The following is a 16,815-nucleotide window of genomic DNA, read 5'->3' on the forward strand; positions in this document are numbered from 1 at the left end:
GCAAAAGAATGAACTATGGTCTGCATAGCTTCTGTTAGTTGGAAAGCTGACATAAAATGGAGTCAATTGTAGTCAACCGTTTGATATATGAGGAACAGGTAACAAAATTTTGGAGGATAAGGCAAAATGGAGACTTCATTATTGTCTGCCGCTGACTTCTGAGAATGTAAAGAAAAAAGAGGCAGACTTTTCAGAGGTCCACAGGAGTAGAAAGAGAGGCAAATGGACAGAAGTTGCAACACAATAAACTCCACTTAAGTATTTGAAGAAACTTTTCTCCAACATAGCAGTCAAACACAGGAACAGGGACCCAGAGAGCACCTGCACTCTCAGTCCTTGGATATACATTCAGATTTCAGCTGCTCATGTACCAGAGCAACCTCTAACCTAGCTGGCTCTGCTTTGAGAAGGAGCTTGGACTTAATGGTTGTATAAATTATTCTGTAATTCTGTGAAATAGCACCTTACACATGTGTGGGCAGACAACCACAATAGCCTTCCTTGTTGCTGTATGTGTCTTAACTAATTTTAAAATGTACTGTAGAGTGGTTAATTGAGACACTTAATATTTGTATTACAGGATTCTAGTTTCAGGAAACTGGTATCAGACTCTGCTGTATACAGAGTCCAACCTTTTCAAACATTCATGATGAGATCAATAGGCCACGCAAAATAGCTCAGGAAGCTTAAAGACAGCAATAAACAAGATCATGAGAGAAGTTCTGAACATTAATGAATGTTATAGTAAGTCTCTGCTCAAACACCTGCATTTTTGCAGCTCTTTGTTGATTTGGCCCCTCAGAACAAGAGGTAGGATAGGTCTGTCTCTCTTTGTTAGTAAGGATAAGGTAAACAGGAAGGACAAGAGACAACGATTTAATAGTAACAGGTGGGATATTCTCCACTTAAATCCTTAGTATGGCTTCTGCTGGCATCAGTAAAGTTTGGTAGCAAACCATATGACAGCAGAGAATCAGACCTTTTATTATTTTATGACCCAAATCTCATTACTTTACATCCAATTACAAATCGAACTTGTGTACAGCATCCATTTTTATTGCTTTTCTTTATGATTTGATTTTGAAATTTGCAGAAAATATTCTCAAGTATTCCCTTCCTTCCTTCCATCCCTTTTTCCTCCCTTCTCCTTTTCCTTCACACTTTTTTTCTGAACAGCAAACCCTTGTCCTGTGCCTTTCATAATCCCAGAGAATGCCCTTCTGTCTGAGGTGGATTTTTATGTCGGTCAGAATGTATCCATCAGGTGCAGGGAAGGCTACCAGCTGAAAGGGCAGTCTGTGATCACCTGTAATGCTGATGAGACATGGACTCCAGCAACAGCTAAGTGTGAAAGTAAGTAAATGAGGTACAGTACTGCAGGGTCTTGGTATTTTCCAGAGGGTTGGTGACCACAGTTGTATCACACAGAAGTGTGACAACACAGATGTGTAAGCAGTGCTTTTCACCTAGATGCAGTTATTCTAGAAGAAGACAGCTTTTGTCTGCTGTCGCCATTTGGAGAAGTGAGTCAATCTGAGAGATCCAGACACATAAAAGCAACCTAAGAAGCTCTTACAGAAGAGCTGTTTCTTCTTTCTTTCTAACAGAGTTGTTTCTTTAAAAGGATACAGAGTAGGTCTGTGTGGGTTGATGCCCCAAGAGCATTCATCCTACTGTCTGCAAGGCCCTACCATAATTTTCTTCTTAAGTTTGCCTTTCACAAACACTGGAGCTGGGACTGATTGTTGGATACCTTAAATATCCTGAGGACTATTCCTTTGAGATTATGGGTGATGAGATGAGAGCCAAAGAGAGAGATGCTGCCTTTTATTGTGTTTATTGAGACTGACAGAAGGCATAGAGTCGTTTTGCAGGCATGTCTGAAAGTTCTTTGGCTTCCTGCAAACAATATGGTTTGGTTCAAACAATGACATCACCTCTGCAAACCTAATCTCGTGTATATCCTGGGACCATCTGAAATTTTCTGGTCTATATAGTAGATACAGCCATTGTTGCATTACCTAAAACTGGTGTTCCTGGCCATCCACCTGCTAACTGGGTATACATACTGGCTGTCTCTGTGAGTGTTGCCCCATGAGGAAGTCTTACTTACTGATTTCTCATCAGAGGTGTCTCTTTGTCACCTCCCAGGTCCTTCATGCAAAGCACTGTGTCTGAGGTTAGAAACCTGGTGTCACATAGGCAGCTCACCAGTCTATGGATGATTTGGTTTTTTTAGAGATATCTTGCGGCCCTCCAGCTCACACAGAAAATGCTCTGATTCGTGGTAGCTTCTACCAGTATGGAGACATGATCACCTATTCATGCTACAGTGGGTACATGCTGGAAGGACCCCTACGAAGCATTTGCTTAGAAAATGGAACTTGGACAACACCACCTACCTGCAAAGGTTAGTCTTTTTTATGAACAGAAGAGTATTGTAACTTGCCATAGGCATGGAGGTGTCATCCTAGCTGCAATAAAAATGAAAGTGATTTTTTTTCTAGTTTCAGTGTAGTCATGGTTTCACTCAGGGCATTTAAAGTGCAGGGTGTTACTTCATTTCCAAGTGAAAGAGAGAGCTTTCACAGTTTTTCTATGTAGTCCTTGCTAAACTTACAGTTTCTTTTGCTACAGCGCTGTATGCCATACCTAGGATCCTCTCTCCTCACATCTTCTGTGAGAAAGTGACAGAACCAGTCATACCAGCAGGAAAATGCCAATTTTGGTTTGTTGAGCTAAAAAATTCAATTGTTGGAATTACAGAAGGAACTCCTCCATACAGAAGTTTCAAAAATATAAAAAGTTTTGAACAAAAAATGGGAGAAACCCACACAAAACAGAAGAGAAGATAAACGGAGTAACTGAAACCAGATACAAGCATCTTCAAACACTAATGTAAAACCAAGGATGAGGCATAGCAAAAGGGTTCCAGGGTCACAGGCCCTCAGTAGAGGAGGCTTTGCCATATGCCATTTCCATATCAGAAGATTGACTAACCTTCTGCAGCCAGGTGGCTACAGAGCAGTGAGTTAGCTGCACCCAGAAGTCTTATCTCAGGTAGTGTAACAGCAGCGATACTACAAACTGACCCTCAGCTGTTTTGTTTAGAAGTGTATTAAAAGCAAAAAAACCTTAAAGCACCTTAAAGAGGAAAAGGGCCAGGACACTAATCTGGGAGTATTAGAGCCATTATAAACGTTGTCAGATCTGCCTCTCCTTCTGCACATCTCATCTCCCTATGTGGAAAACAGAAGCAACAATACTTGCTCACTCCCTGGTGATGTTCTGTTTAGGTCAGAAATCCTTTGGAGATGGAGGATTGTATACTGTGCTAATCCTGAATAATCAGAGTCTCCTTGTGAGTTTTTTGATGTGAATTCTGACAGCAAAATGTTATGAACATTAAGACCTAAACAAGCTGAGTTGCACTACTCTATGAAAGCAGGCACTCTTAAAATTCTGTATGTGATAGTTACAATTGTCTTGAATAAAAATCACAGATCAGTAGATGATTTTGGGAAGACCCAGAACCAAAGAGGTAGGCTTGTAACTCCTGAACACTCCTGAACCGAAAAGCTGCTCCTGAAATGCAAGCTTCTGATTATGTGGCCATTGCTTGCCATTGCCATGGAGAATCACATTTCAAGTAGCCATGTAGAGAAGATTTACAGCTAAAGCACCAGGTGTACAGTATCCAAAACTCTCTTTAGAAATTTACACTCCCAAAGCACCAAGCAAGCCCTTTATGAAAAGTTTGCCAAGTATCTCATAATTTCTTCCTAAACTATGGTGGCTACAGAGTTGAAGGGATCTCTGCGTAATAGCTACTCTAGCTAAGCTACAATTCATTAGCAACATTAATTGGCTATTATCTTTCAGACTGTAACGCTTCAAATTCTTCAACTGTCCCTTTAATATCACCGCCTTTACTTTTTATTCTAATTTAGTATTTACTAGTTACACAGAACCCTTCTTTATGCCAAAGGCTGTAGTTTTCTGCTAAGAGAACTTCTTGCCAGTGGTTGCAAAGCGCTGTCAAATATGTGTCCTGTTTGCAACACCATGGAGTCTGCTAGGAGTGTTCAGAGCAGTGAGTAGTAGGGAGAATTTTTTCAGAAAACAAAGTGATGAGGTGGACAAGTGATCAGGCTGTAGTGCAGGAAAACAAAGCAAAACAACCAGCCTTTTGGTGTATTAAGGGAGAGAAATAACAATTCCCTCCCTCATTGCACCTGAAAGGGAAATTAAAAAGGACTAAAGATGTTTCTGAGAGGACAGACCTGTGTTTTCATGACACATGTCAAAATAATCTCTCAAAACTGCTTTATAATTCATTTGAAGGATTTGCCTAACAAAAGGCCTACAGGACCCAAGCCTTTGTGGCCTACATCAGAAGCAACATGAAAGCACTCTTTGCAATGACTCATGCTGCATTTCTTGTTTTTGGCTTTGCAAGTTGATTATTACTGTGTCCTAAGCCTGCTTGAAACATTCTGGCCCAGTTGAACAGGTTAGTTAACGTAAATATTATAATTAAAAAGCAGACTTCGTTAGGTTCTTTGGGAGAGCTGTCACCACAGCTGCACTAGCCTGAATCAGTGCTGGTTAGAAATTGCAGGACAGATTCTGATCTGAGTTTCAGAGGTGAGAAGTATTAACCTGGATTTGCAGATTGTAAACACCTGCAAGACTCAGCAAGCTGCATAGATGCACAGAGCTTGTCTGTCTCTCGAGTTTTTTCCTCTCTTCTGTGTTGTCTCTTTGCCCTCTGCCCACATCTTGCTGACTAGGAGAGGTCAGTGTGGAGCTGGTGACCAAAAATGCTTGTACCCTGTCAGCAAACAAGAGCATTATGAAAGTGCAGCTGAGGCATGGAGGAAATTGTTCACTTGCAATCACAGGAAAGCTTTTTCGGCAAAGCTGAGAACGGATATCAGAAATTATTTTTCCCCTTCTTGCCCGTGTTTATCTTGCAGCAGTGTAATGCTTTTGTGTCCTGTGGAAATAATTCTTATGCATGGATTTACAACGGAATCGCAAAAATTAAGACTGACACCATGGATGTGAGATCTGCTACCACTGACTTAATTCACTGTTAATGGTTCCCGTTTGTTCCCCAGCACATGAGAACCGCATTTGTCCTGCCAGCTTTTACAATAGCGAAAAAAGAGAATGAGATCCCAGCTTAACTTCTCACAAGAACCTTTAGTTTTGTCTGTCGAGTGAAGAATAATCCCTACAGCTACAGACACAGAGTCTCTGCCTGCCTAAATTGGTGTATAACAAGTGCACACCTAGGAATGATACTGTCTTACTCATTCGGTTTCACAAACAGAGCCTGGGCAGAAATCCAGAAAAAGCATATCTCTGCCTGAAATCCTGGATTGCTGAGTGTAGTAGAGTTGCCATACAGAGCAGTTTCTTTAGCTCATGAAATATCTGTGTCCTCTCTATTGACTGAGGCAGAGAAGATACATTTCAGAGGCCATTTTTCATGGGCTTTGAATATAACATGGGATATCATTTTTACACAAATCTTTTTACCTACTATCACATTACACATTAAGGGGTATGGATGACCTAAAGCTTTAAATGGCTTTTTATTCAAATTTCATAAATTTTAATTACGCAAAGGAAATCTAGTTGGCACACTATTCTGCTTTAGTAAACACCCCGAGACAAGCTATCTGCGTAGTCACAGATCTTCACGAGAAAAATTGTTCGAAATACCTGTTAAAATATTGCAACTTCTGTGAACCTGCCGGGGCCTAAGGTCTCTTCCCATTATCGTTATCAGCTGACATTTGATGGGAGGGCTGTTGAGACTGAAATTTAAAATGGCAAAAGCTTTGGCCTGATTTCAGGAGACTCCAAGCTGTAGCTTGCGGCTTGACATGACTTAGCTGCAAGAGTGACTCAAGTTTGGCTCTATCAGGGGAAGATTTGCATTCTTTCCAATGTGGAGCTCAGGTCTGAACAGTGTTTGAGTGTGTTAAACCACTGTTTGTATTTAATACTAACATTGAACAAGATCTGAAACACTCAAAGCCTTGGATTTTGCTCGCCTGGTAACTAATTAAAGATAGGATGCAATTAACAATTCAGACTGAGTTTCCTGAGGTTACTATGTGTTCATAATTATGAATAATTAGAAGTTAGTGTGATTACTTATTTGTTCTCTAGTATTTTTTTGAAGCCACAATTTTTGATCTTCTGTGTAGAATATTTACACCAACATGACAAGGGTTGTACTTCCTCCAATGGTCTTTCTGTCTAATATTGTTGTACTTAGTTGCCACCTGAACTGTAAAGTACGCCTGGTTTCCCTGGATGTGTTAGCCAAGATATGATGCAATGTCAGAGAAACAAAAATGAAGTCTGAAGGCTGTCCAGGCAATGTATTGGATTAGCATGATAGAGTCCCTTTCAAATTCCTCACTTTTATGATCAAGTGCTTACTAAGAGGTGTGCGAGCCGAGGAGCACCAGTCAGAATAACTGCTGAGTGAGGTTTATCATCACACTTTTGGTTCTGGTAAACACTTCACTGCGCGACTGCCACATGCTTGTTGGGTTCCTCCTTGTGCTAGATGACAGTACAATAAAAATCACTTGTTCTACCAGAATATGTAATCTTACTTTCAACAAATCCTGTATTATGCCAGATGGCATCATCTTGGTGTTTCATACCAAGGTTAGAAGAAAGTTTGATTTTATTTTAGAGTTAATTTAAAAGGGTTTTTTGTTTACAAAAAAATAAAAAATACTAATTAAGGCAGATAAAGCATAGTGTCAGCCTTGAAACATTGACCAAATAATTTACCCAACTGCACTAAAAACATCTAAGTTTTCCTTTTGTCACGGACAATTTTTAATTGTCTTAACAGTTCCCATGTTCTTGCTCACAGTACCTAGTCAGACACATAGTGCCAGAAAACTATGTAGCCCTTGAAATCAAAGTCCTGTTTCTGAACATCACTGCATTTGTTTGTTCTGCTCTGAACTTTACAGCTGCAAAAGTCTGTGCAAGATGTTGAATTACTAAGCTTCTAATGAACTGCGTAGAGTTTGTAACAAAATCTTATTTTTTTCAGCTGTCTGTCGGTTCCCATGTCAGAATGGTGGCATCTGTGAGCGGCCAAATGCCTGCTCGTGTCCAGATGGCTGGATGGGTCGTCTCTGTGAGGAACGTATGTATATAATCCCTAACTGTATTTTTAAGGATGTTGTAGGTAAGCCAAGTGAATTTACTGCAGTGAAACACGTGAGAAAATTAAAGGCATAAGAGCCAAAACCATAAAAAACATTGCATTATTCTGCTTGGTGAATTAGAGAGGAGGGACCAGCTGACAGCTTGTTTCTAGACAAATTACCATTCCCTGACGACTCCAAACCAAAACAAGCGCTTTTTTAGTTGATGTGATTTTTGGGTTGGGTGTTCTTTCACTATGGTTGAAGAACAGCATGCTTCAGTTCTCCAGTGTCTATTTCTAATAGTAATACATGATAATTTTGGGGGAAGAACAGAAGAGGTGTGGTGTTCTGCAGGTGGCTGTGTCTTAGCGTCCTTTTTTATCAGTCTGTGATTATGAACCTGATCAATTCATGTCTGAATAATACAACTATGTTTCCTTTCTGTGCTGTCCTCCTGACCTGTGTACTTGTAACCCAGAAGTACTGGGCTGGCTTTTCCTGAGTTGGATCTCTGAAGAGTTAGAGAATTAGATCTGTTTTGTTTGAAAAGAGCTAAATCTGGAGTTTAGGTCTGTCAGAGATTCCCTGGGTGACACTGGAGATGCCAGTTTGTGCCATGTGTTATATTTTCTTTGAGATGGTCATAGCACAAGGAATTTGGGAGGGCTGAGATCCTTTCATAATGGCATATCTGTTACACGAGAAGCCTTATCACTGTACACATGGGTCTATGTGGACAGAAAAGGAAACTGCCTGCATTGTATTCAGTACCCAGTGTGGCCCTGACGTAAAGCTTTAGCATGTCCAAGAGCACCTGCAAATGAGGTGGTGTCACTGTGCCTAGCTCTGAGTGTCCATGGAGACCTATGAAAAGATGTGGGACCTCCTCACAGAGAAGGAGAGGGATGTGATTCAAGCATTTTGCTAGGTAGACGTGTCACATCTTAAAATGGTCTTCCAAATCTTCCTCTGCAGCTTTCAGATTTTCTCTCTGGCAGTGTCAGTTCCACATGGCACAGATTAGCTGTAAACAGAGAATGAGGAGAATAGGCAAGTTTTATACTTCTGCATTTACGGAAACTCCAACTATGTGGTACATTCAGACAGCCTCTCTTTTGCTATCCCTGTGTATGTCAGTACCATCATAAATAGACATGCAAACTCAGCCCAGTATTTTTCATGGTTTGAGCAGAAGAGTACTGAGCCATGTGTGTGGCAGAATTGTGTTTGGCCTGCCACAATTGATTTCCTTACTTTACCATTAGTAATGATATTTAATACATTCTTCAGGACCGGAGGGCAAATTTTATGCCCCCAGCCATGTTGATCTGTCATGCTCATTCAGGCCCTGTTTTCCTGTATGAAGAAAATGAACAGGCAGCTGACTAGCCAGATCACACTTCATGCAGATACAGGTGCTAGCTCTTCTAGTGAGGAGAAGCAAAAAGGATTCCCGCAATTGGTTAGTGCCATCTTAGTTTTACAGTGTTGCTTGTCAAGCAGGGTGCACCACTGAACAGAAAAGATAGATTTGGTCTTGATTTGAGGGCCCATTCTGAAAGTCAAAGGGATTTTTGAGTGCTACCATTAAAGACTAATCTGTCAGGATCAGGCCACAGGTGGGACCACAGAGCTCTGACAGAATTCGGTCACCTTGTGGTTCACAGTGTATTTCACAGATAACAAAGCAGATTTGTCTTCCTGACAGAGACCTGGTCACTCTGAAAAACATGCAGAGCACTATTTGTTTAATCGTTGAATCATGGCATCATTTAGGTTGGAAGAGACCTTTGAGATCATCAAGTCCAACCACCAACCTAACACTGCCAGATCCACCACTAAACCATGTCCCTAAGCACCACATCTACATGTCTTTTAAATACTTTCAGGGATGGTGACTCAGCCACTTCCCTAGGAAGCCTCTCCCAGTCCTTGACAACTTTTCCATTAAGATATTTTTCCTAATACCCAATCTAAGCCTCCCCTGCAGCAGCCTGATGCCATTTCTTCGTGTCCTGTTGCTTGTTGCTTACTCCTTTCAGGTAGTTGTAGAGAGTGATAAGGTTTCCCTGAGCCCTGTTTTCTCCGGGCTGAACAACCTCAGTTCCCTCAGCTGCTCTTCATAAAACTTGTTCTCGGGACACCTCACCAGCTTTGTTGCCCTTCTTCGGACAGACAAGTAATTCTTGGTGATATGGGTTAGTCTTGTGAGCTCAACTCTTGCTCTTATTAGAGCATATTCATATAAGCTCTTCATTCAGTTAGGGTAGTGGAGATGGTAGTTTTGTGAGGGTAGTTATGAACAGTGTGCGCATTGGACGATTTTGCAGATCTGCTTAGAGGAGCAATATAGCTTGCTTGGTGCTCAGTCCGGAGGACATCATTTGCGTGGTGTCTGCCTTGTTTCCACTGCAAAGCTTCCAGCCAGAGTCAACTATTGCACCAAAAAAAAACTTTTTATCAAAGCTTTTTTTCTGTGGGGAGCTTGTGGTGTGACCTGTCTCATCCTGTTTTCAGTGGCCCAAACCAAATGCTTTCCTATGGGCAGTGCATAGATTAATTGTTTTGGATGATACATTGTGGAAACCCAGGGGATCCACAAACAGTCTAGCTGTTTGTAAATAAAGCATGAACTGATTTTGTAGCCATCATAACAGAAGTAAGCGATGTTTGGATATTACTATGAGAAACAAGCAAACAATCCTCATTTCCAGTGAGCACAGAGTCTACAGGCATCTGAAGGACTCGGCATCTGAAGGACGCTAGCAGTTGCTCCAGTCTGTCCATCTGTTTGTCATCATTCCTTCTCATTTCCAGCTGCCATGCCAGTCATACGTGCTGCTGATGCCTTGTGGGTAGATAGTACTCAACTCTGCTGGTACTGCATGCAAACACTTCGAGCAATAGAAGAGTTTCTAATTAAACGAAAGTTTTTTTCTTGCACAGTTTATTTGATTTGCTTTCATGGGAGATAGTTCTTTTCATTGGTTCTCTTTTCCTCTCCTCAGCAATATGCATCCTGCCGTGTCTCAATGGAGGTCGTTGTGTGGCCCCTTACCAATGTGACTGCCCCCCTGGATGGACTGGATCACGCTGCCATATAGGTAAAATGCCTTCCACCTCCATTTTTTTTCTCACTTTTTGTGACTGTACTGTGAATACCTAGCACAATTCACTAAGGACTCTGTAGAACTACTAAGCATCTCACAGGAAGACCCAGGCTTGCAGTAATACTCCGTGAGGATTTGCTGTCCCCAGCTGCAAACTGTTTTCAGGGTGATGAGTCTTTAAAATCCTCAGAAAAGTTTGCTCCCAGGAAGGACAGACAGCATGCACAAGAGTGCTCTCTGATAAAGCAATGCAGAGGAAAAAGGATTTCCAGAGAGAATAAAGCTAGACTGTCAGTTCCAGGAAGACATAGAATTTCATTTTCATCTTCAGCACGTGCATGTCACCATTAAACTCACAACAAGCTGCATGTACTACAGAGGTTTTTCACCACATAGCTGTTTAGTGTGGGGACTCCCACTTACTGCCTGGGCTCTGAGCTATGCAAGAGGACAGAGCAAAACAAGGATTTGGCTGGGTTTGATGGGTACTTGAGATCCATGTAAGGTACCATGTATATTGTACATAACTACCTTACATTAGGTATTATCTAAGTTCTCTGAACAAATTTAGCATGTGCTGCGTTTTAGCATGTGCTGAGTTTTACTACATCTCTTACCTGGACCTCACCAAGGCTGAAGGGCATGTAGCACACCTAAGTGGTGCGGACAGTGGTTCTAGGCACCAGAACTGTGTCCTGACACACCAGCTTGTCAGATGAGTTGACTTGCAGTTAGGGGTAATATTTAAGCCCAAATCTGGCATATACGGTTCCACATGGAGACTAGGCAAATGTTGGTTTCTGAAAGGCTTGTCTCTGTGGGAATAGCCAGTAAAACTCATAGCAATTGAGTGGTCCTTGAAGTGTCTTTCAATCATTATTAAATCTCAATCAGTAATAAGTGTTAAATATTTTTTTTAAAGAGTATTTTATTTTCCTTACTGTATTTTTATTGTCTGGATACATCATGACTGATTGTTAACAGGGCTTTAACACAAAAGCCCCCTTTTGCCTTCCTGCAAGTCGTTGGAGTGGCTGATTGGGAGAACCGGAGGAGGAGTTAGTGCTTTTGTTAATGAATGTTCACATTGTTTGTTCAACTGATAAGAATAATGAGTCTGGGGAATAAGCTGTGTGATACACTGCAAACCCAACCATCCTTCCACAAAGTGAAATTCTAGAATGAACGCTTTAACTAAGAGCTACTGTCTTTTGAAGGGACACTTGCCTAGTACATAATGCATCATTTCCTCTCATACATCACAAACTTTGCAACTATAACAGCAAAGCTGGTTGAGGAGCATAGACAGCTTTTTCGCTTTTGGGCCAGCAGTTTAAATCTATTCAGGCTGACTTGCTTTTCAGTAGCTGAAGAAAAAATTCTAGTGAGTAGCTGCATCTGAGCCAAAGCCCATTCATAAAAGCTCATAACCACTGCTTATGAAGTTATTAAACCACTTCTCATTTTACTTACTGGTCTTGATCTTTTGCCATGACAGAGCAAAGTGAAATGAGAAATATTTAACTGCTGATCTCACAGGAATAATTATGTACATAAATTGGAGCTAAAGGTGTTTCATTCATATGCTTCATTCCAGAATCAGAAGTCATTTTCAACATGACAAACTTGGTGCACTTAATTGCACAGGAATGGTCCGTCTGTATAACCTCCTGCCATTGTTTGTTCTTGTTTAGCCCAAAGGAATCAGAATAGTGTACTTCCATCTCCTTTTGCATCCCTGTGATTACTCATTTCCATTTCCTGTAATTCCATTTTTATCAATGTTTCCTGATGCATATTCCTTGCAAAGTTATTACCCACCATTTATCCACACTAGTATTCTTTAGGCCTGTGCTCTAGATCAGCATTATCTGCTTAAAAGACTTCATATTTTTCAGCTTTCCTGTGATATAAATGTTTGCATTTGAAGGTATTCATTAAGGGAGTCTCAAAAACTGTTTGTAAATTGTATGATGCTCTATCTTCCAATCTCAAAATTGATAGGAATACTTGAAGTTTTGAGTTTTGTTTGGCTTCTTGATATCCTTGGGTTGGGCTGTCAAACAAAAGTAAGCATAGCCATTTCACAGCTGTCTCAGAACAACCCTACTAGGCAAAGTAGTGTTTTGTTTTCCATTTCAAACACCCTGTGTCACCTAGTCACATCTCTTATGACTATCCAGTGTCATTCATGAACTTACTGTCATTCTCTGCTTCCTTTCCTTGTCTCCATAAAGGGGCCATCATGTGAAGTGTAACTCCTTGCCTGGTGTTGATCTGTAAATGCCTGTCTGACCTTTAACTTTCTCTGTTTATTCTGTCTCTTTCTTTACTTTTTTACCATGTTGAGTGTTTGCTTGTCCTGGCTACTGTTTAGCTGTCATATTCCTTTCAGATAAACACCACAGTTTCTTCCTAGAAATAAGCCCTAATCTGCTACTGATCTCCTCACTCTTCTATTCTGGTTACTCCTCCTGCATCCACTTGAATTCCTTTCTTTGTCTCAACTTGAGGCCAAAAGAACAGAATTTTTAGGGCAACATAAAATTATACACAGGCTGTTATATGCAGCTCGTACACTGCACCAGACAGCAAAAGCAGCAGTGGAGGTCCCATCACATTCAGCAGAGAGGTACTTCCAAGGATGCCCTTTCCAGAGCAAACCATCTTTTACAACTGACTCACAACAAATGTTTAATGTTGTAGTCTTGAGAATAACGCTGGCTGGGTTTTCAGTGTCCTGTTTCTTAATCAGCTTGTTGTGGATGTGCTCATTAATGCAATTTGTGTGTATTTGTATGCAGCTGTTTGCCAGTTGCCTTGCTTAAATGGTGGGAAGTGCATACGACCAAATCGGTGCTATTGTCCCTTGTCATGGACTGGACATGACTGCTCGAGGTAAGTGTTGCTGAGCGCTGTCCCATAGCTAGGCTGAATCGGACCCTACTGACCTCTACATCTGAAGAACATGTAGTTAATTTTGCATGTTTTGAACATCTCTAGGACCTGTAAATTGGATGGTTCATGATTTATGAGGAATCGAGAAAGACAGTAGAGAGTGCATTCCAAAATGATTGTTAAACTTCTAGAAAATGCAGGAAATGGTACATGTATGTGCAATCAGAGTTTAGCCTTATTTTTAATGGTGTAAATGGAAACATTTGTCATGGTGTAATACAGAATGTTCTCCGGGGTATTTGAGTGGCCTACGGTGTACAAGCGTACATTTTGAACTGTATATATACCACAGCTGGGTCCAGATTCGAGACTAGAGTCACGCAACAGATGTGATATCTCTTCTTACACCTAGTGTTGAGTGGTGTAATTGTTTAAAGACTTTAATGCAGTGCCCCTGAGTAAAGTCAAAGTTCAAATCACTTGGCAGTGCGGTCCTTGTATTGAGCCCCAAGGCCTGGACTTAGAACTGATTTACGTATGCTCTCTTTTAAAGAAGAACTGATTTACGTGTGCCCTCTTTTAAAGAAGAACTGATTTACGTGTGCTCTCTTTTAAAGAAGAACTGATTTACGTGTGCTCTCTTTTAAAGAGAGTTTTACCAGTGGTTGTGTTCTGGTTTGCTGGTTCACATCTAATGGGGCCGACAGCAGCTTTCAAATCAGTGAGCCTCATCTCTATGTGAGGCGCATTGACAAGTCTTAACTGAGGCTTTGTTTTTTAAAGTTAACTTGTAAAGTTTGAGCGTTTAGCTTTGAGGACAGGCTGAAGAGGGCTCAGTTTTCCTTTGGAAAGCTATTTTATTTCATGCTGCCCTTAAGAGCCATGTGCAACCCTGAAGAGGGAAGACAGGTGGAATGGCAACGATGTCGTGGTCAGGAATCAGATATAATAATGAAACATGCAGCATGAGTTCTCCTGCTCCCTGCATGCAATATTAATGAGGGCCATAAAACACATGCTAGCAAGAAATACTTATGCCTTAGCTCACACAGGCTCTTACTAAACATGTTGTTCATTATCCTGGAGAGCTAAGTAACAGCTGAATATTAATGTTTTTCTCAGGGATGCAGACAAAGCCTGTGGCATTATACTTTTTTCTTATTCTTCTTTCTGGACAAGTAGTGACAGAAATTCCTCCCTGTCTTTCTGATTGTCTTTAAGCTGCAAAAAATATGCAGTTTGAGACATTACGTTGTCCAAAATAAATAGTTTTCATTTGCCAGCTGTGATTATATACCCAAGTGAAGCTACTTAAATGTACTGCCAACAAACAGTATCCAGCTTTAGACTGAAAGCTACATGTAAGAAGTCTGACAGTATTTCAGTTTAGGATGTGAAACAGATGTAAAGCCTGCTAAATCCAGTGGACTTAGCAGGCAAAAATTATAGAGTTTATCTCTGAGGCAAAGCAAAACTTTAAAGTTACTACCAAACTGGACTCCCCTTGTTTGGTTTTTGGGTTTGTTTTTTTTGTCCAGGTCCACAGCTCTGTGCAGCATTGTGAAGCCAGATAAAAGATGGATCATTAGCCCTACAGGCTTGTGATCTAGCAGCTTGTCACTTCAAGAGCTTGGGAGGAGTGGATGGGAGAGGACAGAAACAAGCACTGGGATCTGTTTCATATTTTGTTAAGCTTTGGTCTTAGCCACTGGTGGCTCTTTACAGGGTACGATACCGTTCTGACTGAGAAAACAATGCAGGCAGAACAGGAGTAAATGACATGATAGCAAAGACTGACTGTGATTTATAAGGGGAAGCTGAAAGGACCAAAACCGTTTTTTCAGCATCCAGCACAAGATTAGCTCCAAACCACTCTGTGATGAGTCATGATTTACATTAAATGCCAGGTACCTCTATTCTCCACACCCACCACCCTCTTCCCCTCTCAGTATGCCATCTCAAGCTGTGGCAGTCAGCTTTATGTACTTTTAGACATCGTCCTCTTGTGCCTCACTGCTGATCTTGTTTGGTATGTTCAGTACATTGTTGATTTTATTTTGTTTGTCTTTTTTCATGCAGGAAACGAAAGGCTGGATTCTATCCTTTTTAACATCAGAGCAGCAGTTCTACATTCAGATATCTTTCTTCAGTCTAGGCACCAGGGCTTGGAATCTGATGCGTTGTAAATCAAATCCATTGCTTTCCTTCCCCTTCAGCTCCCACGTTTTGTATTTTATTTTGTGATACATTTTTACTATACCTTTCCATTTTTAAAGAAATGCTCTGTATTTTTCATTTACAAAAGTATTATCAAATATATGCTGCTACACACACACACCCCCACCATACACATATAAAAATTTAAAGATTCCAACTGTCCACTGAGGAGGTGGTTGTGTAAAGTGAAGACCCTCCCATTTCTTACATATAATCAGCTAATTAAACCATACTGTGCTGCCAACCGTGATTAAACAGAATGTGATGATTCTGCTTACCGTCTGCCAAAGCATACTGCTGTCCAGCAGCTCAACAGTAAAGAATAGTTACACAAGGATAACAGAGATGCTCAACTTTGCATTGGGCCTGTTTCTGAACAAATGCTGATGTAAATTAGAAGTACATCGGATGAAGTCCATGTTGTAACCAGCGTTTCTGGTGGGCATAAAAAGAAGATTCTGTAATGTATATTGTGTGACATTAGCATAATTGGAGAGTGGCTTAATGGAAGGCATTGGCATGAATTTTACTTGCGATGTGTTGGTAAATTAGTTAAAAATGTTAAAAAAGATGAGAGAACATCATGCCGTTTAGAGAAGGATGGAACAAGTCTAGCCAACAATAGCCTCCATGGCTTTTAGGCTTACAGGAGTTCAGGTATAGCTCTAAAGCTGGATAATCCAGGATCCAGCAGTGGGAAGCAGGCCGACCACTGAAACTTGTGCTTCCTACTTGCCATGGGACTCACCACCTGCCTGTAACCACCGTCCCTTTGCTGTGTAAATTATGAAATGCATGTCTAGCAGCTGTCTGCTAGGTGAATGCTTTTGATACATGGGATTTGGGTCCCAAACTTTGACTGCCCCTAGGATGGAGAGAGAAGGCACCAGTTATGTTTACAGGTGAAACGTTGCTGTTTGCTTACAGAAAGGTTGTATTTATGTTAATGCAGAACCCTCAGAGAACTGGAAAAGGCCTTTCTTGAGTACTCAAACAGGCAGAAATGCTCAACTGAGTGAGAAATAATGAGAGCACGGATGCTGTCAGATTTCTCTTTCTCACACTGTTGAACCCATTGCACCTGAGTGAGGATAACATGCATCTGAATGACATCATTAAGTCATGCTCTAATGAATTGAGATGCTAAGGTTTACCTGTGGTTAAGCAGGGTGGTGGAACTACAAGGTGGAAATCACATGCATTTTTTGAGGTCAAGTGTTTGGTAATTATCATCAGTTAGCAAAAAGTCTGATCTATTAAAGATGTTTGAGTGGCAACTTGAGAGTCATTGATCAGAAGCTCCATTTTTCCCAGTAGTAACAGAAAAGCATGACTTGCAGTCAGCACTGGGAAAGAAGGAGGAGAAAGAAGATTTACCTTTTGTAGCATTCCTG

General features: G+C 40.9%; 1 protein-coding gene across 1 annotated transcript in view; it reads left to right on the top strand.

Moving 5' to 3' along the window:
• The window catches only part of SVEP1 (sushi, von Willebrand factor type A, EGF and pentraxin domain containing 1), a gene marked incomplete at its 5' end in the record, with an annotated part of 65,147 nt that extends 49,833 nt beyond the window's left edge, over positions 1-15,314 (top strand). The window contains 6 exons of the mRNA XM_009872075.1: positions 1,177-1,353; positions 2,240-2,410; positions 7,097-7,192; positions 10,205-10,300; positions 13,111-13,204; positions 15,284-15,314. Coding sequence (XP_009870377.1) covers positions 1,177-1,353; positions 2,240-2,410; positions 7,097-7,192; positions 10,205-10,300; positions 13,111-13,204; positions 15,284-15,314 — 665 coding nt within the window. The remainder of the gene's footprint in view (positions 1-1,176; positions 1,354-2,239; positions 2,411-7,096; positions 7,193-10,204; positions 10,301-13,110; positions 13,205-15,283) is intronic.
• Positions 15,315-16,815: the final 1,501 nt, after the last annotated feature.

Source organism: Apaloderma vittatum, unplaced genomic scaffold, assembly GCF_000703405.1.
Source record: "Apaloderma vittatum isolate BGI_N311 unplaced genomic scaffold, ASM70340v1 scaffold7506, whole genome shotgun sequence".
In the NCBI taxonomy this organism is placed as follows: Eukaryota; Metazoa; Chordata; class Aves; order Trogoniformes; family Trogonidae; genus Apaloderma; species Apaloderma vittatum.